The sequence below is a fragment of the Pseudorca crassidens genome, chromosome X (genome assembly GCF_039906515.1).
Source record: "Pseudorca crassidens isolate mPseCra1 chromosome X, mPseCra1.hap1, whole genome shotgun sequence".
In the NCBI taxonomy this organism is placed as follows: Eukaryota; Metazoa; Chordata; class Mammalia; order Artiodactyla; family Delphinidae; genus Pseudorca; species Pseudorca crassidens.
In genome coordinates this window covers 73019807-73044950 of record NC_090317.1, presented here as the reverse complement: position 1 = coordinate 73044950, position 25144 = coordinate 73019807, and the positions used below count along the sequence as shown (strand labels likewise).

The 25144-nt window shown below is 38.0% G+C and overlaps 1 protein-coding gene across 2 annotated transcripts in view; it reads left to right on the top strand.

Annotated features, from left to right (window-relative positions):
- The window catches only part of KIF4A (kinesin family member 4A), a 127107-nt gene that overhangs the window by 79431 nt on the left and 22532 nt on the right, over window positions 1–25144 (top strand). For both annotated transcript variants that reach the window (XM_067724187.1, XM_067724186.1), the window contains exons 16-22: window positions 6198–6301; window positions 7258–7402; window positions 8139–8249; window positions 11997–12080; window positions 13288–13401; window positions 22134–22289; window positions 22414–22514. In XM_067724187.1, the coding sequence (XP_067580288.1) occupies window positions 6198–6301; window positions 7258–7402; window positions 8139–8249; window positions 11997–12080; window positions 13288–13401; window positions 22134–22289; window positions 22414–22514 (815 nt within the window). The remainder of the gene's footprint in view (window positions 1–6197; window positions 6302–7257; window positions 7403–8138; window positions 8250–11996; window positions 12081–13287; window positions 13402–22133; window positions 22290–22413; window positions 22515–25144) is intronic.

Here is a 25144-nt window from a genome sequence, read left to right as displayed (position 1 = left end):
GTGGTTGGGAGTCTGCCTGCCGATGTGGGGGACACGGGTTCGTGCCCCGGTCTGGGAGGATCACACATGCCGCGGAGCGGCTGGGCCCGTGAGCCATGGCCACTGAGCCAGCGCGTCCGGAGCCTGTGCTCCGCAGCGGGAGAGGCCACAACTGTGAGAGGTGTGCATACCGCAAAAAAAAAAAAAAAAAAAGGATACATTCAGTATAAAGAAACTGTAATTTTCTTTCATTTAATCTAATGCCTTACTTATGCAACAGGTATTTAATAAATAGTTAGATAATGTTATAATAAATGTGGTCCCTACTTGTAGAGAAATTTTGTTCTAATAACTATGCTGGGATTCTAAGAAAGGTACATCTCTTAGTAGACAGTCTGGGTTATAGTGAGAATTATGAAGACACTTGTAGTGGATGTCACATGACTTGGCAAATGGCTAAACTGCTTTTCCTAGTGGTAGTCCTAAGTGGCCCTTGCTAATTAATAATCAGGTCTTTACTTAAAGACAAGTCTTGGGCTTTTAGGTTGTCCACAAGGTTACCCTTGCTCCAGACCTTATTTTCCCCTGTAGCCCGGTATTTCCCATCCACAAAGGGATGTTAGCAGAACTGGTAGGGGGAAGGGTGGATTGCTTTCCCATTCAGCTATATCCTATCATCCCCAAAGTCCTATATGCTGTTCTCGACAAATCCCTGTATTAGTCATACATTTCTACCACCAGTTCCCCTAAGTTTTCAGAGTAAAAACAAGAAAAGTGTTTCTCCTAAATAATTTTCACTTTTTTTTCCATAGGGCAGAAGTTGCTTCCAAAATAATAACTGAGTTGCCAGTAGAGGTGTTATTTCCTTTTTGTTATCACAGTCTTAACTTTTTTTTTCAGTCTTAACTTTTTTGAAACTTATTTTTTATTTATGTCACACAAATGCATGTATATCATTTTTACAGGTCAAATAGTACAATGCTCAGAAAAATAAAAGCAATCTCCTGCCCTACTACCTTCTCTCCTATTCCCTAGGTTTATAGTTCAAGTTCTTTAAGCTGTTTCTTCTGACATTTACCTCCAGATTTCTAGATAAGAGTTGGTAGTATAATTATGTTACTTTAAAATTTTTGGACATTTTCAATTGACTTCCCACTATGGGAGATGGGAATATAGCTCTCTTATACATCCCCCCATGCACAGTGCCTCACCTCTATCTTTCAAAATGGTTATATCACACTTTTTGATTAAATGAATATTTAGTGTTTAAATTTTATGATTACGTAAGTTTTATAACTGAGCCACATAGTATACTATGATTCCATTTCCTTTCTTATACAGCCTTTTGCATTTCCTGAAGTTAATTTTGGGAGTTCCCTGGCGGTCCAGTGGTTGGGACTGGGGGCTTTCACTGCTGTGGGCCTGGGTCCAATCCCTGGTTGGGGAACTAAGATCCCTCAAGCCATGTAGCATGGCCAAAAATAATAATAATCATCACAATAGTAATAATAATCTCATTTTTTCATTTACTTAGTCTGCTATTTACCTGTCAATAATTTATCTCCAAACTTCTTAACAGAATTATAAAACTCCTCTCAGTAGTCAAACATACCAGGTAATTTATCAATCCATTTCTTTCTTGAAGACAACCCTCTTGGAATCTTTTGTTCTGGTTTGCTTTCTCTAGGCCTACTGCTCAGCCATCAGCCTGGGACTGTCGTCCTGGGAACCTGCTTCACTTCTCATCTCTGTATTGAAACCGATTCCATGTCTTCCTCATTCTTGGGCTACTCCTTTGTGTTGGTGGAGTACAACCCAAACAGCTTTCTGAGAAAGTGTACATGAAAGGAAAATGTTTTAAACCATTGCATGCCTGAAAATAGCTTTTTGTTGTTGTTGTGGTGGTGGTGGTGATGGTGGTGTTTCTTACACTTGTTAGTTTGGCTGGGTTTAGAATTCTACAGTGGAAATCGTTTTTCTTCAGAATTTTGAAGGCTTTGCTCCATGGTCTTCTATTTCCAATGTTGCTGTTTAGAAGTCCATTATAATTCCTGATTCTTTTTATTTGACCTGTATTTTCCTCCCCTCTGGCAACTTTCAGGATCTTTTCTTTATCCCCAAATATTCTTTAATTTCACAATCATGTGCCTTGGTGTGGATCTGTTCTCACTTATTGTGCTTGCTGCTTGGTGGGTCCTTTCAATCTAGAAATTTGTATTCTTCTTTAGTGGGAAGTTTTCTTATATTATTTCTTTAATAATGCCCACCTCTCTATTTTCTTTTTTCTTTTCTTTTTTTTAGTAAATTTATTTATTTTTTTGGCTGCATTGGGTCTTCATTGCTGCACATGGGCTTCCTCTAGTTGCGGCGAGCAGGGGCTACTCTTCACTGTGGTGTGCGGGCTTCTCATTGCGGTGGGTTCTCTTGTTGTGGAGCACAGGCTCTAGGTGCGCGGGCTTCAGTAGTTGTGCACGCGGGCTCAGTAGTTGTGGCTCACAGGCTCTAGAGTGCAGTCTCAGTAGTTGTGGCGCACGGGCTTAGTTGTTCTGTGGCATGTGGGATCTTCCTGGACCAGGGATCGAACCCCTGTCCCCTGCATTGGCAGGCAGATTCTTAACCACTACGCCACCAGGGAAATCCCTGTTTTTTCTTTTCTTGCACTCCTCTTAGTCAGATATTGGATCTCTTAGATTTAGTCTCTGCTTTTCTTATCTCCTCTCTCCTATTTTCTATTTCTTTGTCTTTTTATTCCATTCTCTGGGAGATTTCCTTGCACTCCTTCTGGTGAATTTTTTTATTTGTCTATTTCTAAGATTTTTTAAAATTCTCTAATTGTTCCTTTTTATAGCCTTCTCTTCTTTTTTTCATGGATGCAGTGCTCATCTCTAAGGATAGAAATTAAATTTTGTTGAAGTTTTCTTCTTCCTGCCTTGCCTCTGTTTCGTTCAAATTCCCCTCTTTAGTGTGTTTGATTTGGTCTTTCATGTAAGAAGCTTTCTTCAAATTTCCAGTGATCTTTGGTTGTCCATTCATATTTAACAGTGAGACACTAATAGCCAATAGGAAGTTCTGTATGCATAGGTTTCTCTGGGCTGGTCAGTTTCCAATAAAGAAATCTTTCATTCTCTTGCCTGGAGTTGTGTGGGGAGAGTAGTAATATGCCCTATTTCTGGTAACTCAGAGGAAATGAGGGAGTTGAAGTCTCTCCAGTTATATACAGACTTTTATTTAATTCCCTATCAGTAGTATGTTACTTTATCCCTGCCTTTTGCTGTGTCTGCTGCCTATGAGTCCAGCCTGTCAGGTTCAGCCTCTCCAGAGAGGAAACCTCTTCTCCTCTTTGTGGTGCTATGGTACAAATTAGCTTGTTACTTCTTGACATTTGTCCTATAGGAGTCATAGTTTAGCTTTTTCTACTCTAATTCAGTTACCACTTATCCAAAATATTTTCCTCATCCAAAAAAGTTTGTTTATATCTCTTGACTGCTCTCTTCATCCTTATTGATTTATACCCTTTTGGGAGGTCATTTTAGTGGGTTTTCAGGAGAGAGCAAGTTAAATACATAGCTCAATCTTCCATACTAACAGGACATAAAATGCAGCCTTTTTTAGGTTGAATGTATTTTGGCCTTTCCAGGATAAATGAAGGATTAACGATAAGGCTGAGAAATTATTCCTCTCTTCTTGTACTCTTGCCTAGAAACGCAGGGACATATGTTCCCCCAGTGTACTTCTAACCCTATGAGGGGGTGCTAGTAATGATCTATAGCTATAGCTGTAATAAGATAACTTGTCCTTTTTTTCCCTTGGAATCAAATATGCTTGAGCTTCCAAACCTTAAAGTTAAAAGGAAATAAATTCTTAATGTTAACAGTACCTTTTAATCACATGTAAATGTCTCTCTTTTTCTAAGAAATAAAGGTAATTTTTTGTTCTAAACAATATTTTTCCTATCACTGTAAAGAATTGCTATAGAAAAATCTGAGGAGGTATAAGTTCTTGTTAGTGAAGACTACCATGAATTATAATAGCCCAGGAGTCAAATATTTGAATAATTTCCCTTGTGGAGCCAGTGAGACTATTAACTGAATGTGGCATACATAATGAAGAGATACTATTTTTTTACCCATCCCATTGGTAAAAATTTTGAAGTGTAGCAATATCAAATGTTCACAAGGGTGCAGGGAAATAAGTACTCTCATACATAGCTAGCGAGAGTGTAAACTGGAATAACCACTTTGGGGGACAATTTGGTAGTATCTATTAAAATTGAAAATGTGTACCCCCATGACCCTGTAATCCACTTGTCTCTACCCTAGAAAAACCTTGCACGTGTTCACAGAAGGCATGTACAAGAATGTTTCATTATGGCAACAAAAAGAATGAGATAGATCTGTATGCACTGATATAAATAAACCTCCAAGACCAAGTTTTAAAAAAAAGGCAAGTTACAGAATATTATCTACATATAATGTAACTCTGTTTATCTTTAACATATTTCAGTAAGTACACACATACACATATATATATGCACATGTGTGTGTATATATTATTTTAAAGTCTATTTATTTACATATATTATTATATATTCTAGGCATTTGCCACAATATACTTAGTAAATACACACACACACGGCATTTACATTTCTATGTAAATGTCTAGAATATGTACATGTCCATATACATAGTATGTAAGTGTCTAGGGAAAAAGTGTCTGGAAGATCTGGACCAAGCTGATGACAGTGGTTACTTCTGGAGAGAGGACTGGAATTTTGGCAGGAGTAAGGAAGTTAAGGGGACTTGCCCTTTATATGTATTATCTGGATTATTTTTTACAAGAATGTTTTCATGTGTTACTTCTATAAGTACACACACACACACACACACACACACACACACACACACACACACACGTTATTGCCAGTTTAAATATACAGGGTATATAAAGCAGTGAGATTGGTTTCATTGATTAGATTGAAATGACTAAAAGTATACTTCATGGAAAATAGCTCTTGCCTATTTAGGTACAGCCCCACCTAACCTGCCTCTGCTTCTTTTTGTCATTTCAGTACTGGTCTAAGGCCCTCGTATAATCTTCTTGGCTACCAACCACTCATTCAGTCAGTTTCCTTTAATCTTTTTTTGGTTATGAGAACAGGAAGGAATCTGTTCATTGAGTTTTCCCAATCTTGGAAAAACTACCAAACTTCAGTTTCTAGAATTTGTTTTCTAAGTGCATGCAGAACTGCAGTTGCTATTGAATGCATACGTTTGAAAGTTCAGAATATAAGAATGTTTGTGCAGCTCTTTACAGTTTACAAAATATCTTTACTTTTTATCTTATTCAGTCTTCCCAACAACCCTGTGAGGTAGGTGGTGTTAGTTGTTTACATAGATAGGAAAACTCTCGGGGGTCCCCAAGACCACCCCCAGGTTCAATGATTCACCAGGAGGACTCACAGGACTCAGTGTAAGATTTATTACAGTGGAAGTATACAAAACAAAATCAGCAAAGGGAAAGAACACATGGGGCAAGGTCTGAAGGAAAACAGGTGCAAGCTTCCAAGAGTCTTCTTCCGATGGAGTCACATAGTATGTACTTAATTCCTCCAGCAATGGGTTTTGACAACATGTGTTGTCAAAATGTTGTCTATCAGGGAAGCTCCCCTGAGCCTAGGAGTCCAGGATTGTTAGCAGCAGTAATTCATGTAGGCATTCTCTGCCTAGCACATACAAAAATTCTAGACTTCCAGAAGGAAAGCATGTGTTCAGGATAAATCATTCTGTTTGCACAGTTTAGGCATAATGAGCCACTCTTATCAGTTAGGAGATGGTGGGAATCCTACCAAAATCCAAGATCCCAGACATGAGCCGAGGTCCAACTTGCAAGCCAGGTCTGTTTTTAGGATATCAGTCTCAGGCCTGCCACAGTAACTCTTGTTTGCATAGAAACTAAGACTAAAAGAGATGAAATGGCTTTCCTTAAGTTGTTTAGATAGAATGTGCTGGACTCAAGGTTTAAACCCAGGCCTTTGGATTCCAAGTTCATACTTTTCCCACTATATAATTTCATTCTCCATCAAATGAAGTACAAATGCTTTTAGTGTGCAATCGAAGTGGTAAAGTTGAATGCCTAGTTCCTTAAGACATGAGATGTTGAAGTGATTTTCTTGCTTTGCCTTTTAATGTTTTCTTTCTCTCGACCTATAACATTTCTAGGATAACATAAAAAACCTAGAATTGGAAGTCATCAATCTGCAAAAGGAAAAAGAAGAATTGGTTCTTGAACTTCAGACAGCAAAGAAGGATGTCAACCATGCCAAGTAAGAAAAAAGTCAATACTATTATTTCAAGTCCCAAACTGTGTATGAAAAGCCATAGACGAAACAGAGAAGTGAAAGAGCCATTTCCTGCCCCTACAGGATTTAAACCTAATTATGGAGAGGAGACCTAAAACAAAAGAAAAGCTAAGGAACTGAGATTTTAAATAACATCTCATGGTGACAGTAAAAGAATGCCATAACACAGCATATGATTAGCAGCCAAATAAATTTCTTAGGCAGTAATGGCTTTAAGAGTTCAGAGGCAGGAGATATCAGTTCAGGCTGGCATGATCAAGGAAAGCTTTATAAGAAGTTAGCATTTGAGCTGTATTTTGAAAGGTTATCAGACCTACCAGACAGCAAGAGTTTCTTTGTCCCTGTGCTGATGGTAAATTAGTTTGTGAATAGAATTAATATTCAGGCTAGCAAATGAAAAATCAATCTAGCCATCCCTTAGCCGGTTAAGAATAAAACCAAGACAAATTACCAGAATATCCTACACTCCCTTAGACCTTTGCCTTTATTGGCTATTCTACCTTCTTTTTACTTAGTGATTCTGTTATATCTCTCTATAGTATCTAAAGTTCATGTTCTTAAAAGTTATGTTGAATGTTTACTTTCTATCTCAGACTTGTGTAACAATCATCGGAATTATTCCTTAGGCTCAAGTGAAGTGAAATGCCTTCAAAGAACCATCCTTTTAACGCAGAGTGGTGAGAGAGTAGTGTATTGAGGCAGCTACATTGTTACTTACGCAAAAAATTTCCTTTACTCTTTAGCTCCCAGTGTTGAGATGGTTTTGGTTGTTTGGGTGGGATTCATTATTTAAAGATGGCTATGTGACTGGCCGCCTATTTTATATATATCAAGGTTGTGAACCTGGGAGTCTAATATTATGTCTTTTGGAGTCAGACTTTGCTGCTGCTAGTCCTCATTCCTACAACATCTGTGTTTAGGTTGAGTGAGCGCCGCCGGAAACGTCTCCAGGAGCTAGAGGGTCAAATAGCTGATCTGAAGAAGAAACTGAATGAGCAGTCTAAACTTCTGAAGCTGAAAGAATCCACAGAGCATACCGTCTCCAAACTGAACCAGGAAATACGGGTAATAAACTCTCATCCTTGCATTTACCCTATAGAAACTTACAAACATAGGCGTTTTATTTAGAATTATACTACAGAGGTGTTTGCAGGTGAGAAAGTAGCAGGCAGGGCCCATCATTTCAAGTGTTTGAATCTCTACAGATGTCCCTTTTGTAGGACATTGTGCTAGCCATCTAGAATCTGAATAACAAAACTCTGCTTTGACATTCAGAGTTTTAATGTTAGATTCTCTGAAACCAAAGGGCGAGGATACCTTAATATTTAGTGGTGACATTCTGACCACTTTCCATGATCATGTGGAATAATTTTGCAAAGTGGTTGCAAAACAACAGATACATAGAGAAAATTTTCAGTCATTGAATGTTCAACTTCTGACATGTACAAAGTGGTGGTTACAGGTCATTGTACTGAAACTATTCGAATACAGTGGTTGCTAGGTAGATTTGTCCTTGAGACTTAGTAGATACTTCCTTGAAATTTCATTTATATGCAGTGAATTTAGGGCTGGATTTAGCTTGTAGGTACATTTTTTCTATCATTTCTTCAGAGCGTTCATTTGTATAGTCTATGTAAGAATAGCAAGTGGTATTGCAAACGTAATCAGAAAATCTGTTGGCAGGCTTCTCAGCTCAGCTCTGGATTTTTTTCTCTCTTCTTAATGGTTAGTCTATCCATCTGTACATCAGCCCAGAATAAGTGCAGATGACTACTATTCGTGCTGGTTTTTGTTTCTACAGGTGATGAAAAACCAGCGGGTACAGTTAATGCGTCAGATGAAAGAGGATGCTGAGAGGTTCAGACAGTGGAAGCAACAAAAAGACAAAGAAGTAATCCAATTAAAAGAACGGGTAAGTAACTACAATTTCTCAAAGTCCTACCTAATGAACCCTTTTCTGGGCTGACTAACATTAAAGCTTCTCTTCAAACAGCTGGTATCTCTAAATATATGATACATTCATGAATTTAACAACTATTTATTAAACGTCTACTACGTGCAAGATACTATCCACTAGATACCATGGAAAATAGAAAGATGAGTAGTATATGTGTTTTGCTCTTGAAGACTATCTTGTCTAAAGGGGAAAATGAGACATACGCATGATTTTCTTCAATACAAGAAATAAAGAGACTTGTGCTTTACAAATAGTCTAAAATACCAATGTAATTAAGAAAGGGAAGCACACTTCCAGTTGGACTGAAAAGACCTTGAACAATAGGGAGGATTTTGATAGAGATAAATGCAGGCATTCCAGATAAATGGAAGAGCAGGAACAAAGACACAGAGATGACAACTTTGTAGGAATAGCGAATGATCCAGGTGGGATGAAAGATAGTAGGAGAAGATTCCATTGGAAAGACAAGTTGAATCTGGATTGTTAAAGATCTAGGAAGTTTGAACTGTATTTTGTTAGCAGTGTAAAGATTTTTAAGGTTTTTGAGAAACAAAGTGCTATCAGCAAAGTACTGCTTTCCAAAGATACATCTGGGAGTCAGGTGTAGAACAAACTGAACTATTGAGAAACTGGAGGCCAGAACACAAGTTAAGCAGGTATTGCGTCATCCAGAAAGATAATAAGGGCCTGAATTCGAGTAGTAACAATGTTCTTGGAAAGAACATTGGAAAGGACATTAATTTGGGGTAATTTTTAGAATTGGCCAGAATGTGATATGTTGGGTCAGGAAATGAGAGAAGTACTTCAGGAATGGTGACATGAGGAATGGTGGCATGAGGAGCTTTGTGGACTCTCTTCCCAGCAAAAGAAGCACAACTGGTGAAATGTATTGTCCTAAGGGCATACAGCAAGGAACCGATTATTCAAGGAAATCTACTAAATCTGAGTAAGAACAACAATAGTCTGTGGCATATGAGCCACGACCAACTCTCTCCCTTCATCCCCCTCAGCTCCATGTTGCTGAAGCTTTGTTTCAGGCAAGAGCAGCCAAGAGATCTGGGGATCCCTTCTTCCACCTAGCCTCCATGCAGAGGGTGGAAGCTGTATCCCTGCTGCAGAAGACCAGGACTACTGGGGTCTGACTACCATAACCCATCTAATCGTAGGATGTAGGTTCCATGTCAGGAGACCAGCCAAGAAAAATAGGGTATGCTGCCACTGGCCAGCATCCTACTCATAGAACAGAGATGTCACTCAGAGAAGTGGGCTTCTGTCCCCATCCCCAGGTCCTAAGCAGTGGTGCAGAGGATTCTGCCCAGGGGGAGGGGCAGTCCATAGGAATGCAGCTCTCCCTAAGGGGACTGACTTTATTTGGGGACAGAGTCTGGGGAAGTTAAAACCTAAAGGTGCTGTCAAAAACAATGGAAATTTTGATGGTGAGCAATTAAGAGGAGACTGGTAGCTCCATGAGAACAATAAATGAAACAGCAGTCGAAATATTCAAAGATCTAATGACTGAAAACTTTCTAAATTTGATGAAAAACATTAATCTACACATCTAAGAAGCTCAATCAACTACAAGTAGGATAAATGCAAAGAGATCAACACCCAAGACACATCATGTCCAATGGTTGAAAGACAAAGACAAAAAACTTAAAAACAGCAAGATAAAATTACTCATCACATACAAAGAAATCCCAATAAAATTAACAGCTGAATTCTCATAAGATCAGGAACAAGACAAGGGTATCCACTCTCGCCACTTCTATTCAACATTGTCCTGGAGGTTCTAGCCAGAACACTTAGGCAAGTAAAATATATGAAAGGCATCCACATTGGAAAGGAAAAAGCAAAACTATCTCTATTAGAGATGACATGATCTTGTATGTGGAAAATCCTAGAGAATCAACTGAAAACTATTAGAACTAATACATGTGTTCAGCAGGGTTGCAGGACATAAGTTCAATGCACAAAATTTGGTTGTATTTCTATTCACTAACAATTTGAAAATGAAATTAAGAAAGTTCCTTTTATAATAACATCAATAAGAATAAAATACTTAGGAATAAGCTTAACAAGTGTAAGACTTATACACTAAAAACTACATCATTGAATTAATTAAAGATCTAAATAGGGCTTCCCTGCTGGTGCAGTGGTTAAGAATCCACCTGCCAATGCAGGGGACACGGGTTTGAGCCCTGGTCTGGGAAGAGCCCACATGCTGCGGAGCAACTAAGCCTGTGCGCCACAACTACTGAGCCTGTGCTCTAGAGCCTGCAAGCCACAACTACTGAGCCCATGCACCACAACTACTGAAGCCCGCGTGCCTAGAGCCTGTGCTCCACATCAAGAGAAGCCTCCACAATGAGAAGCCCACGCATCACAATGAAGAGTAGCCCCCACTCGTCGCAACTAGAGAAAGCCTGCACGCAGCAATGAAGACCCAACACAGCCAAAAAATAAATAAATTAATTTTTTTTAAAAAGATCTAAATACATGGAACAATAATCCATGCTCATGGATGGGAAGACTTAATATTCTTAAGTTGGAATACCCCCTCAGATTGATCTACAGATTCAACACAATCCCAACCAAATTTCCTCTAGCTTATTGGTAGAAATTCACATGCTGATCCTAAAAGTCATATGGAGATGCAGGTGACCCAGAATAGTCATAACAATCTTGAAAGAGAACAATACATTTGGAGATATCACATTTCCTGATTGCAACACAACCATCACCTCACATAGTTACCCCTTCTTTTCAGTGTAGGGAGAACACTTAAGATCTACTCTCCTAACAAATTTCAAGTATACAGTATAGTAGTATTAACTATAGTTACTATGCTATACATAGATCCCCAGAACTTATTCATTTTATAACTAAAATTTTGTACCCTTTGACCAACCTTTCCCCATTTTCCTCACTGCCCCCATCCCCTCCCCAGTACCTGGTAGCTATCATTCTACTGTCTGGTTATATGAGTTTGACTTTTTTAGATTTCACATATAAGTGAGATCATATAGTATTCGTCTTTCTCAGTCTGGTTTATTTCACTTACCACAGTGACCTCCAGGTTCATCCATGTTGTTACAAATAGCAGGATTTCCTTGTATGTGACTGACTGATATTCCATTGTATATACAGTTGACCCTTGAACAACGTGGGTTTGAACTGCGCGGGTCAACTTATACACGTATTTTTTTCAATAGTAAATACTACACTACTATACTATCCACAGTTGGTTAAATCCATGGATGCAGAACCACAGATATGGAGGGCCAACTGTAAAGTTACACATGAATTTTCGACTGCATGGGGGTTGGCACCCCTAACCCCACGTTGTTCAGGCGTCAACTGTATACACGTACCACATTTTCTTTATCCATTCATTTGTCAACAGCTTAGGTCAACTTAGGTTGTCAACTTAGGTTGTTTCCATATTTGGTTATTGTGAATAATGCTGCAACGAATATGGGAATGCAGATATCTCTTCAAGATACTGATTTCATTTCCTTTGGATATATATATACCCAGTAGTGAGATTGTCAGATCATATGGTCTTTCTATTTTTAATTTTTTAAGGAACCTCCATACTGATTTCCATAAAGACTATACCATTGAAAGACTCTTCAGTTACATTATAAGGTTTTATTTTAGCTAGCTGAATAGCAATAAAAAGTCTGACTCTCTTCTTCTCAGGACCGTAAGAGGCAATATGAACTGCTCAAACTTGAAAGATGCTTCCAGAAACAGTCTAGTGTGCTCAGACGTAAAACTGAAGAGGTAAGAAAATCCAATCTGCTAGGTCAAGTGTATTATCACTTTCAGGCTTGGATGATGGCAGAGGAGTATCCCTTAAATGAGCCAGTGTCCTGAGAAACCAGGGATAACAGTCTTGACCAGCAGTTCCTAAGTCTTGATCCCTGTTTGTCATGAGCTGTCAGCAGATAAAAACCTGATGAAAATGGCACTATTCAAATAAGGATTTTTTCTAATTGGGCTTGCTTCTTTCCAAACAAAACAAAACAAAAAGAGTAATTCTGATATATGACATTTCCAGACGCTTTCAATCTGCAGTGCTTCCTTGAAATTGTGTGCCTCCCCTAGGCTCTAACGGAGTAGCTGTTCACCAGTGTTATGTACATGGAGACTTATAAATGTAGTTCCTATAAGAATTCAAACCCATAGAATTTTTTATTTTTCTTGACTAATGTGCTAGAAATTAGAATGTTCTTTCTTTTTTATTATGTTAATATAAATTATTTTATTGAAGTAGAATATATATACCTAAAAAGGGCACAAATATTATGTACATCTCCATGAGTTATTCCAAAGCGAAAAAACCTGTACAACCATCAACCTAAGACAAACAAGTCACTACTAGAACCTTAGAACTTCATCCCCACCCCCACCTGTTCTCTCTCCAAATGACGAGTCCTTCCCTCTTCCTCAGAGGTAACGACTGTCCTGACTTCTAACACTACAAATTATTTTTCCTGGTTTTGAAGGGAATTACAGAGAATGAAGTGCATCTTGTTTCTTTGATTTGGTAGTAGAATTGTAATAAACACCAATGCTGTTGCACGTAGGGGTGGTTTGCTCTGAACTTGCCTTTCAGTATCTTTTGGCATAGGTACGTGAGCATTTCTGGTGAGTTATACCTAGGGGGGAAATGATGAATCACAGGGATTGTGTATGTTCAAGTTTAGTTAATAATGACAAATGATTTTCCATGGTGTTTGTACCAAAGTTTACTCACACCAGCCATGGATAAGAGTTTCAGTTGCTCCATATCCTCACTAACCTGGGGATTGTCAGTCGTTTTATTTTTCATCGTAGCCACTCCAGGGTTTAAGTAAAAGCATCTCACTGGGTTCTAATTTGTATTTCTCAGATGATTAGCTGTATGAATCATCAGATACATAATTAATGAAGAATGTTCTTCTTTCTACCCTTCAATTCAACATTACTATGAGCCATTTTTATTTAGGCAGCAGCTGCCAACAAACGTCTCAAGGATGCTCTCCAAAAACAACGAGAGGTCGCAGAAAAGCGGAAGGAGACTCAGAGCCGTGGAATGGAAGGCACTACAGCTCGAGTGAAGGTATGGACAACTTGAACTGCCATTTGTCTTATGTACATTGGGAATAGGAAAAAATGGGAAGTAGCTTTCTTTTCGTTTAGAAGTAAACACTACAAAATCTGGAGTTCTACCTGAAAGCATTATTTCCTAAAGATATGATTATCTCTGAACGGTTGTTAAAGACCATGAGTAGTGAACCCTTTCTATCCCTGCCCCTGTTCAGTTAAATTTTAAAGTTTTATTGAGGTATACTTGACCTACAATAAATTATACATATTTAAAGTGTACAGTTTAATAAGTTTTGACACAGATATGCGCCCATTAAATCATCACCACAATCAAGATAAAGTCAATGTCCATCAGGACCAAAACTTTCTTCGTACACCTTTGTAATCCCTCCCTCCCCTCCCCAGTCTATCCCTCTACACCCCATCTCCAGGCAGCCATTAATCTGCTTTCTGTCACTGGATTTTCTACATAGACGATCACATCATCTGCGCATAGGGACAATTTTATTTATCCTTACCCACTCTGTATGCCTTTAAAAAAAACTTTCTTGCCTTATTGTACTTGCTAGAACCTCCAATAAAATATCGAATAGAATAGGTGAAAAGAGGGCATCCTTGCTTTGTTCCCAATCTTAGAGAGAAAGCATTCAGCCTTTCACCGTTAAGTACGATATTAGCTATAGGTTTTTTGTATATGTTCTTCATCAGGTTGAAGAAGTTCTTGTCTGTTCTTAGTTTGCTGAAAGTTTTTATGATGAATAGATGTTGGATTTTTTCAAAAGTTTTTTCTGAATCTTCTTGAGCTGATCTTATGGTTTCTGATCTTTTTGAGATAATCTTCTTGAGGTGATCTTAAGATCTTATGGTTGGTTGGTTTGTTTTTATTCAGTATGGCAAACGACATTGATCTTTTTCCAACTTATTTTATTAAGGTATAACTGATGTACAGTAAGATCTACCCTTTTTACTGTAGTTCTGCAAGTTTTAACATCATATACAGGTGTATAACCACCACCACAATAAAAATATAGAGTAGTTCTATATTCCCCTATAACACTTTGTAGTCAGTTTCTCCCACATCCATATGCTGGCCCTTCACAAACACTGATCTGTATTCTGTCATTATTGTTTTCACTTTGCATTGCATCAGTGTCATATAACTGGAAACGTACAGTATGGCTTCTTTCACTTAGCATAAGGCATTTGATATTCATCCATGTTGTTGCCTGTATTATTCCATCATATGGATGTTCCACAGTTTATCTATTCGCCTGTTAAAGGTTATCTTGGAGTCTTTTTTTTCCCTAGTTTTTGGTGATCATGAATAAGGCCACTATAAAGGCATTCACATACAGGTTTCTGTATAACAAAGGTAGTCATTTCACTTGGGTAAATACCTAGGAGTGGGATTGCTCGGTCATATGGTAAGTGTATGTTTAACTTTATAAGAAACTGCCAAGGGACTTCCCTAGTGGTCTAGTGGTAAAGAATCCACCTTCCAATGCAGAGGACGCAAGTTAGATCCCTGGTAGGGGAACTAAGATCCCACATGCCGCGGGGAAACTAAGCCTGCACACCACAACTACTGAGTGTGCGCACCTCAACTAGAGAGCCTGAGTGCTGCAAACTACAGAGCCCATGCGCCACAACTAGGGAGAAGCCCATGCGCCACAACTAGGGAGAAGCCCATGCGCCACAACTAGAGAGAAGCCCTTGTGCCTCAACAAAGAGCCCGAGAGCTGCAACAAAAGATCCCACATGCCGCAACAAAGATCCCACATGCCACAACTAAGACCTGACACAGCCAAAAATAAAATTTTTAAAAATCTAATAATATCAAAACAAAGAAGATATACAGACTGCCAATAAATACATGAAAGAATGCTCAACATCATTAATCATTAGAGAAATGCAAATGAAAACTACAATGAGATATCATCTCACACCAGTCAGAATGGCCATCATCAAAAAATCTAGAAACAATAAATGCTGGAGAGGGTGTGGAGAGAAGGGAACACTCTTGCAGTGCTGGTGGGGATGTGAATTGGTACAGCCACTATGGAGAACAGTGTGGAGGTTCCTTAAAAAACTACAAATAGAACTACCATATGACCCAGCAATCCCACTACTGGGCATATACCCTGAGAAAACCATAATTCAAAAAGAGTCATGTACCAAAATGTTCATTGCAGCTCTATTTACAATAGCCAGGAGATGGAAGCAACCTAAGTGTCCATCATCGGATGAATGGATAAAGAAGATGTGGCACATATATACAGTGGAATATTACTCAGCCATAAAAAGAAACGAAATTGAGCTATTTGTAATGAGGTGGATAGACCTAGAGTCTGTCATACAGAGTGAAGTAAGTCAGAAAGAGAAAGACAAATACCGTATGCTAACACATATATATGGAATTTAAGGGAAAAAATGTCATGAAGAACCTTGGGGTAAGACAGGAATAAAGACACAGACCTACTAGAGAATGGACTTGAGGATAAGGGGAGGGGGAAGGGTAAGCTGTGACAAAGTGAGAGAGAGGCATGGACATATATACAGTACTAAACGTACGGTAGATAGCTAGTGGGAAGCAGCCACATAGCACAGGGAGATAAGCTCAGTGCTTTGTGACGGCCTGGAGGGCGGGATAGGGAGGGTGGGAGGGAGGGAGACGCAAGAGGGAAGAGATATGGGAACATATGTTTATGTATAACTGATTCACTTTGTTATAAAGCAGAAACCAACACACCATTGTAAAACAATTACACTCCAATAAAGATGTAAAAAAAAATAAATAAAAAGTTTTTAAAAAAAAGAAAAACTACCAAATTATTTATCTAGTTGTTCAGTGCTGGTATATAGAAATACAACTGATTTTTGTATATTAACTTTTATCTTCTGACTTTATTAGTTTAGTGGCTATTTTGTAGGTTCTTTGGGACTCTCTACATAGACAATCATGCCATCTATAAATAGTTTTATTTCTTCCTTTATAATCTATATGTCTTTTATTTATTTTACTTGCCCTGTTGCATTGGCTAGGACATTCAGGATGATGTTGAATAGGAGTAGTGACAGTAGAAACCCTTCTGCTATTCCTGATCTCAGGGGAACAGTATTCAGTCTTTACCATTAAGTATGACATTAGCTATAGGTTTTTCAGAGGCCCTTTATCAACTTAAGGAAGTTCTTATCTATGCTTAGTTTTCTGTGATTTTTTATCCTGAGTGGATATAATTTTTTTTTTTTTTTGGCCACGCTGCACAATTTGCGGCATCTTACTTCCCTGACCAGGGATCAAACCCAGGCCCCCAGCAGTGAAAGTGCCGAGTCCTAACCACTGGACCACCAGGGAATTTCCAATGAGTGTGTATAAATTTTGTCAAATACTTTTTGTCTCTAGTTTGTTGATTTGGTGAATGACTTTGATGTTCAAATATGGAACCAGCCTTGCATTCTTTGAATAAGTTCCACTTGGTTGTGATATATCATCCTTTTTATGTATTATTGAATTCAACAGTACATAAAATTAAGATTTTGCTAAAATAAAATTTCGTATAAAATTTTTGCATCTGTGTTCATGAGATATTGGTCTGTTGTTTTCTTGTAGTGTCTTTGTCTGGTTTTGGTATCAAGGCCTCTTAGAATACGTTAGAAACTATTGCCCCCTCTTCAATTGTCTGTAAGAGTTTGTATAGAACTAATATTGTTTTTTCCTTAAAAGTTTGGTACAGGGACTTCCCTGGTGGTCCAGTGGTTAAGAATCCGCCTTCCAATGCAGGGGATTGCGGGTTCCATCCCTGGTCAGGGAACTAAGATCCCACACACCACGGGGCAGCTAAGCCCACACACCGCAACTACTGAGCCCATGTGCCGTAACTACGGAGCCCATGCACCACAACTACGGAGCCCACACGCTGCAACAAAAGATCCTGCATGCCGCAACTAAGACCCGATGCAGCCATATATAAATAAATAAATATTTTTAAAAATAAAAATAAAAATCCTTTAAAAAAAAGAAGAGGAAGTTTGGTACAGTTCACAAGTTAAGCCATCTGGACCTGAAGGATGTTTTTGTTAGTTGTTGCTTTTGGTGGGGAGGAGGGGTTAACTGTAATTCAGTTTTTTAACTGGATATAGGGTTGTTCGGGTTATATATTTCCTCTTGAGTGAGCTTTGGTAGTTTGTGTGTTTCGTCTAAATTGTCAAATTTATTGGTATGAAGTTATTCATAATATTTCTTTATTATCCTTCTAATGTCTGTAAAAACTGTAGTAATGTCCTCTATCTCATTCCTGTTATTGATATTTTGTGTCTTTTCTCCTTTTTCTTGATCAGTTTGGCTAAGGTTTATCAAAGAACCAGCTCATTCTTACAAATGGTTAAAATAGTAAATTTTATGTTATGTATATTTTACCACAATTAAAAACAGTACCCCCAAAACCCTAGCTCATTAATTTCCAATCTGACCTTTATTATTTCCTTATTTCTGCTTTGGATATAATGGGCTTTTTTTCTTAAAGGTGGAACCTGAGGTCATTGATTTGAGTTCTTTTCTTTTCTAATATAAACATTTAGTTCTATAAATTTCCCCTTCAGTACTCCTTTAATGACATCCCACAAATTTTGATAGTTATGTTTTCATTCAATTCAAAATACATTCTAATTTCCCTGTTGATTTCTTCTTTGATCCACAGTTATTTAAAATGATGTTATTTAGTTTCCAAATATTAGGAGATTTTTCCAAATATCTTTCTGTTATGATTTCTAATTTAATTTCATTATGGTTAGAGACTATCCTTTATATGACTTGAATCCTTTTGAATTTTTTGAGACTTATGGCCTAGAATATGGTCAGTCTTGGCAAATGTTCAAACTGTATGTACTTGAGAAGAATGTATATTCTGCTGTTGTTGGATAGAGTGTCCTACAAATGTCAATCATGTTAATTTGATTGATTGTGCCATTCATTTCTACTGTATTCTTGCTGATTTTCTGCCTACTTGTTCTATCAGTTACTTAGAGATGGGTATTGAAATCTTCAATTAGAATTATGGATTTGTCTTTTTCTTATTATAGTTCTGGTTTTGCTCTGTATATTTTGAAGCTCTGTTATTAGAGGCATAAACATGTAAGATTAATTGATCCCTTTATTATTATAATAATAAGTTTATTATTATGATCATTTTTATCCCGAGCAATATCCTTTGTTCTGAAATCTTATTCTGATAATAATATAGTCCCTCCAGCTTTCTTTTTTTTTTTTTGCGGTACGCGGGCCTCTCACTGTTGTGGCCTCTTCCGTTGCGGAGCACAGGCTTCGGACGCGCAGGTTCAGTGGCCATGGCTCACGGGCCCAGCCGCTCCGCGGCATGTGGGATCCTCCCAGACCGGGGCACGAACCCGTGTCCCCCGCATCGGCAGGCGGACTCTCAACCACTGCGCCACCAGGGAAGCCCCTTCCAGCTTTCTTTTAATGTTAGCATGGTATATTTTTTTAAAATCCTTTTAGCTTTAACCTCTTTGTGCCTTTGTGTGTTTTTAAAGTGTTTTTCTTGTAGGCAGTATACACTTGAGTCTAGCTTTTTTAATCCAGTCTGACAATCTGCATTTTAATTGGGGTGTTTAGACCATTTACATTTAATGTGATTATTGATATGGGTTGATTTGAATCTATCTTATTGCTATTTGTTTTCTATTTGTCCCATCTGTTCTTCATTCCCTTTTCCTTGTTTTCTGGCTTCTTTTGGATCAATTGAGTATTTTTATGATTCCATATTATCTCCTTTATTGGCTTATATATGATTTTGTTTCAGATATTTTGGTGCTTTGTATATTAGGGGCATAAACATTAAGGATTAGGTTCTCTTGAATAATTGACTCCCTTACCATTATGAAATTACATTTTTTTATCCTTGATAATATTCCTCTTTTTTCTTTCAGTTTTACTGAGATAAATTGATAAACAGCACTGCAAAAGTTTAAGGTATACAGCATAGTGATTTGACTTATATACATCTTGAAATGATTATCACAATAAGTTTAGTGAACATCCATCATTCATATAGATACAAAATTAAAGAAATAGGGCTTCCCTGGTGGCGCAGTGGTTGAGAGTCCGCCTGCCGATGCAGGGGACACGGGTTCGTGCCCCGGTCCGGGAAGATCCCACATGCCGCAGAGCAGCTGGGCCCGTGAGCCATGGCCACTGAGCCTGCACGTCCGGAGCCTGTGCTCCGCAATGGGAGAGGCCACAACAGTGAGAGGCCCGCATACCGCAGAAAAAAAAATTTTTGTGTGTGATGAGAACTCTTAGGATTTAGTCTCTTAACAACTTTTATATATAGCATACAGCAGTGTTAATTATATTTATCATGTTGTACATTACATCCCTAGTACTTACTTAATCTTATAACTGGAAGTTTGTACCTTTGACTGCCTCTCTGGTAACCACAAATCTGATCTTTTTTTCTATGAGTTTGTTAGTTTGTTTATTTTTGAAGTATAATTGACCTACAGCACTATGTTAGTTCCTGTTACACAACAGTGATTCAATATTTCTATACATTTAAAAATGATCACCATGATAAGTCTAGTTGCAATATGTCACCATACAAAGATATTACATAGTTATGGACTATATTCCCCACACTGTACATTTCATACCCTTAACTCCTTTATTTTGCAACTGGAAGTTTGTACCTCTTAATCTCCCTCACCTATTTCTTTCCTCCCTCTATGCCCCTCCCCCTGGCAATCACCTGTTTGTTCCCTGTATCTATAACTGTTTCTGTTTTGTTATGTTCATTTGTTTTGTTTTTTAGATTCCCCTTATAAGTGAAATCACGCAGTTTTTGTCTTTCTCTGTCTGACTTATTTCACTAAGCATAATATCCTCTAGGTACATTCATGTTGTCGCAGATGGCAAGATTTCATTCTTACGGCTGAGTAATATTCCATCGTATATACATATATATATCTCACATCTTCTTTATCCATTCATCTATTGATGGCAGTTAGGTTACTTCCATATCTTGGCTATTGTAAATAATGCTGCAATGAACATAGGGGTATATATGTCTTTTCTAATTAGTGTTTTTGTTTTCTTTGGATAAATACCCAGGAGTGGAATTGCTGGATCATATGGCAGTTCTATTTTTAATTTATTGAGAATCTCCATACTGTTTTCCATAGGGGCTGCACCAATTTACCTTCCCACCGACAGTGCATGAGGGTTCTCTTTTCTCCACATCCTCACCAACACTTGTTTTTGTTTTTTTACTTTTTATTTTCTATTAGAATACAGTTGATTAACAATGTTGTGACAGTTTCAGGTATACACACTGCTGTATTTAGAATGGATAACCAACACTTGTTTTTTGTTGTCTTTTTGATAATAGCCATTCTGACAGGTGTGAGGTGATATCTCATTGTGGTTTTGATTTGCACTTCCCTGATGATTAGCTATGTTGAACATCTTTTCATGTGCCTGTTGGCCATCTGTATGTCTTCTTTGGAAAAATGTCTACTCAGATCCTCTATCCACTTTTAAACCTGGTTGTTTGTTTTTGTTTGTTTGTTTGTTTTTGATGTTGAATTGTATGAGTTCTTTGTGTATTTTTGGATATTAACCCATATCAGTTATATTGTTTGCAAATATCTTCTCCCATTCAGTAGGTGGCCTTTTCATTTTGTTGATAGTTTCCTTCACTGTGCAAGAGCTTTTAGTTTGATATAGTCCCATTTGTTTATTTTTGCTTTTCTTCCCTTGCCTGAAGAGACATAGCCCCCAAAATATTACTAAGACTGATGTCAGAGAGCTTACTGCCTATGTTTTCTTCTAAAAAGATTTATCGTTTCAGGTCTTACGTTTAGGTCTTTGATCCATTTTGAATCTATTTTTGTGCATGGTGTGAGAGGGTAGTCCAGTTTGATTCTTTTGCATCTAGCTGTCCAGTTTTCCCATCACCATTTATTTAAGAGGCTGTCTTTTCCCCATTGGTATATTCTTGCCTCCATTGTCATAGATTTATTACCCATATAAGTGTGGGTTCATTTCTGGGCTCTCTATTCTGTTCCATTTATCCATGTGTCTGTTTTTGTGCCAGTACCATACTGTTTTGATTACTGTGGCATTGTAGTATAGTTTGAAATCAAGGAGCATGATACCTCCAGCCTTTGTTCTTCTTAATAATATTCTTTGATGTAAATTCTATATTATTTGATATTACTATATCCACTCCAGCTTTCTTTGATTACTCTTAGCATGGTATATCTTCATCCAAAAGTGAAAGGTTTCTCAGGGATGGTTACTTTTTTAAAAACTGAATTTAGTTAATTTTGTTTGCTTTTTTTAAAAATTCCATTCATCTATTTTAAAGATTAATAATAGTTATCTATTTATTAAATAGAACAGGTAATCTAAATATACTTCAGTTCTATATTATGACTTGTTAAGGACAAAGGTTAAGGAGAAAGTGGAGAAGGTAAAGACAGAATACATAGAAATGCTAGGATATCTGGAGAAAGATTTTCTGCAGAAAACTTTTCTTGTGACCTTTTGGGATATTGCTGTTAAAGGCTCTTAGAGCATTATTGGGATTTTTGGTCAGTGTAGGCACAAATGGAAATCTCACTTCTAGTTACTTGGGCTCTGGTCCAAGTGAAATTAAATCTGGAGCTGAATATAGCCCATGGGCCAGAGATTCCTCATCCCTAACCCAACATCACTGATTTATCTTCTAGAGTTGGCTTGGAAATGAAATTGAGGTTATGGTCAGTACTGAGGAAGCCAAGCGCCATCTGAATGACCTTCTTGAAGACAGAAAGATCCTGGCTCAGGATGTGGCTCAACTCAAAGAAAAAGTGGAATCTGGGGAGAATCCACCTCCTAAACTCCGCGTAAGTGCCCTATGGAAATACGTTACCAATGATCAGACTCCACACTCCCCAGAAGCCCTCACTACTTTGGAGAATTACTTTCCAAGTAGTACTTCACCCTCATCCCCACTATTCTTCTTCACAGAGGCGTACATTCTCACTTGCTGAACTGCGTGGTCAAGTTTCTGAGTCAGAGGATTCCATTACAAAGCAGATTGAAAGCCTAGAGACTGAAATGGAACTCAGGTAATGGGACTATGTCTAAGGCATTATAAAAATTTATGCCTTGAATCAAAATAGAACCTATCAATCAGTTATTCAAAAGCTTGTTTTTCAGAAGCTTTGTGATGTAGGAGAAACAAGAAAAAGTAACAATTTTTGAGCTATACACTTCACTAGACATGTTAGATACATTTTCTCATTCAGTCTCTCCCTATGAGGTATACCTTGTGAGGTAAGTACCATTCTTCTCACTTTAGAGATCTAAGCTAAAGGTTCAAAGATCTTAAAAAATTTGCTGAAGTTTATACAGAACTGGGATTTGAAACTCAGTTTATCTAATTCCAAAGTCTATGGTCTTTATCATATACCACAAGAACTGACTAAAAACAAAACTTTAGAGGAACCCAAGAAATGATACCAGAAGATCAACAACCTGGGAGAAGGAGAATTAGAGATCATCAGCAAAGTAGATATAATATAATGCATAAGTAAAGTATCATGACCATTAAATGAGATTAGAAAGTAAAGTACATAGCACAGTACTTGGCATATTAGAAGTGCTCAATGAATGCTCTTCTCTTTAATCACTGTTACTTTCTTTTAAGTATCTGTGAAATCTAGAAGGAACAAAACTTTGACAGATATTTTATAGTGTCTTAGGGTAATACAATTTTATTGCCCAGAAGACCTTGGAGACCATTTAATTTGTTTTTAGCAACACATACTAGCTGTTTATCTTTGGATATGTCTTTAAGTTGCTCAACGTTTGAGTTTCTGCTTTATGCCGCACTGGATGCAGTTGGGATATATAGAAAGAATAGATGGCATTGTCCTTGCTCTCGAGTAGAAACAGTATAATGACTGACAGTGGTGTGTTGGAATTGTTTGTTAAAATTTTAAGACGGTTGTAAACTGTTGAGAGCTTACAATTCCTTTGATGAGAGTATTCACACTACAGAAACTAGCAAAAGCTACAAATCAGATCTGTTTTTTTAGGTACTGTTTGTTAAACATTTACCTGCACACCACTGTGCATAAGTAAATGATTATTTAAATGTAGGGCAGGTGCCAGGTAGAGGGCAATTAGACAGAGGTGACTTTAATCAAGGGAATTTCCCTAAGGGCAAGAAAGGGCATTTGATAGATAAAACAACTCTGAAGTGTTCTGGCCCACCTCTTCCAAGAAGCCTTCCCTGACTCTTCATCCCTCATTAATTTTCCTCTTCTCTAAACTCCTTCAGAACTTACAGTACTCGGTCATGTAGTATAGATGATGTATGTTATCTTTATATTTATTAATTATTTTACATTGATTAGTCTTGTCAATCTAGACAGATTGTAAGCTTGTTAAAGGAAAAGACTATATATTAGACCAGGGTTCTCAAAGTGAGGTCTGCAAACTCCTGGGGTGTCACTGAGACCCTTTCAGGGAGTCTAGGTGACTCCCTGTTTTTATAATAGTATTAAGACATTGTTTGCCATTTTTACTACACTGACATTTGCCATGATAGTGCAAAAGCAACAGTGGACAAAACTGCTAACACCTTAGCTTGAATCAAACCAGTAGCACAAACCTGTACTAGCAGTCATTGAATACTTCACCACCACATACTCTCGGTTTTACTTAAAAGTCAGTTTTACTTTTGGCTTTGATAAAGCAATAAAAATTATTAATTTTATTAAATCTCAACCCTTGAGTTCAGACCTTTTTAATATTCTGTGTGACAGAATGGGAAGAACACATAAACCACTTGTGCTGATGCCGAAGGACGATGTTTCTCTCGAGGAAAAGCACTTGTGTGATTGTTTGAGGTGTGAGTTTAACGGGCCTCTTTTTTCATGGAACATCATTTTTACTTGAAAGAACGACTGACAGACAAACTATGGTTATTCAGATTTGGGTACTTGGCAGACATTTTCTCAGAAATGAACCGAGTGAGCCTGTCAAGTCAAGGAAAACAAATGACAGTGTTTGTCACCAAAAATAAAATTTGAGCTTTCAAGCAAAACTTAGAATTTTGGAAAACGTGTATCTGCCACTGTAAACTTGACAGTTTTTCATAACTTTTCTAATGAGACCAGTAGTGATATTAACAATTGTGGTCTTTTTTATATTGTGTAATGAAATGTGTTGATTTGAAGGCTCTGTATGACTGTCCAAATGACATGTTACAGAATCACGTTTGAGTAAAAGATCCATTCAGATTGCAAGTAACCACATTTCAACTAACTTTTAAGGAACTTGTTGGGTTTTGGTGTAGTCTCAAAGAAGAATATCCACAATTATCTGAAAAGGCTATTAAAATGCTCCTCCTGGGCTTCCCTGGTGGCGCAGTGGTTGAGAGTCCGCATGCTGATGCAGGGGGACGTGGGTTCGTGCCCCGGTCCGGGAAGATCCCACATGCCTTAGAGCGGCTGGCCCCGTGAGCCATGGCCGCTGAGCCTGTGCGTCTGGAGCCTGTGTTCCACAACGGGAGAGGCCACAACAGTGAGAGGCCCGCGTACAGCAAAAAAAAAAAGCTCCTCCTGGGGCCTTCCCTGGTGGCACAGTGGTTAAGAATCCGCCTGCCAATGCAGGGGACAGGGGTTCGAGCCCTGGTCTGGGAAGATCCCTCGTGCCGCAGAGCAACTAAGCCTGTGCACCACAACTACTG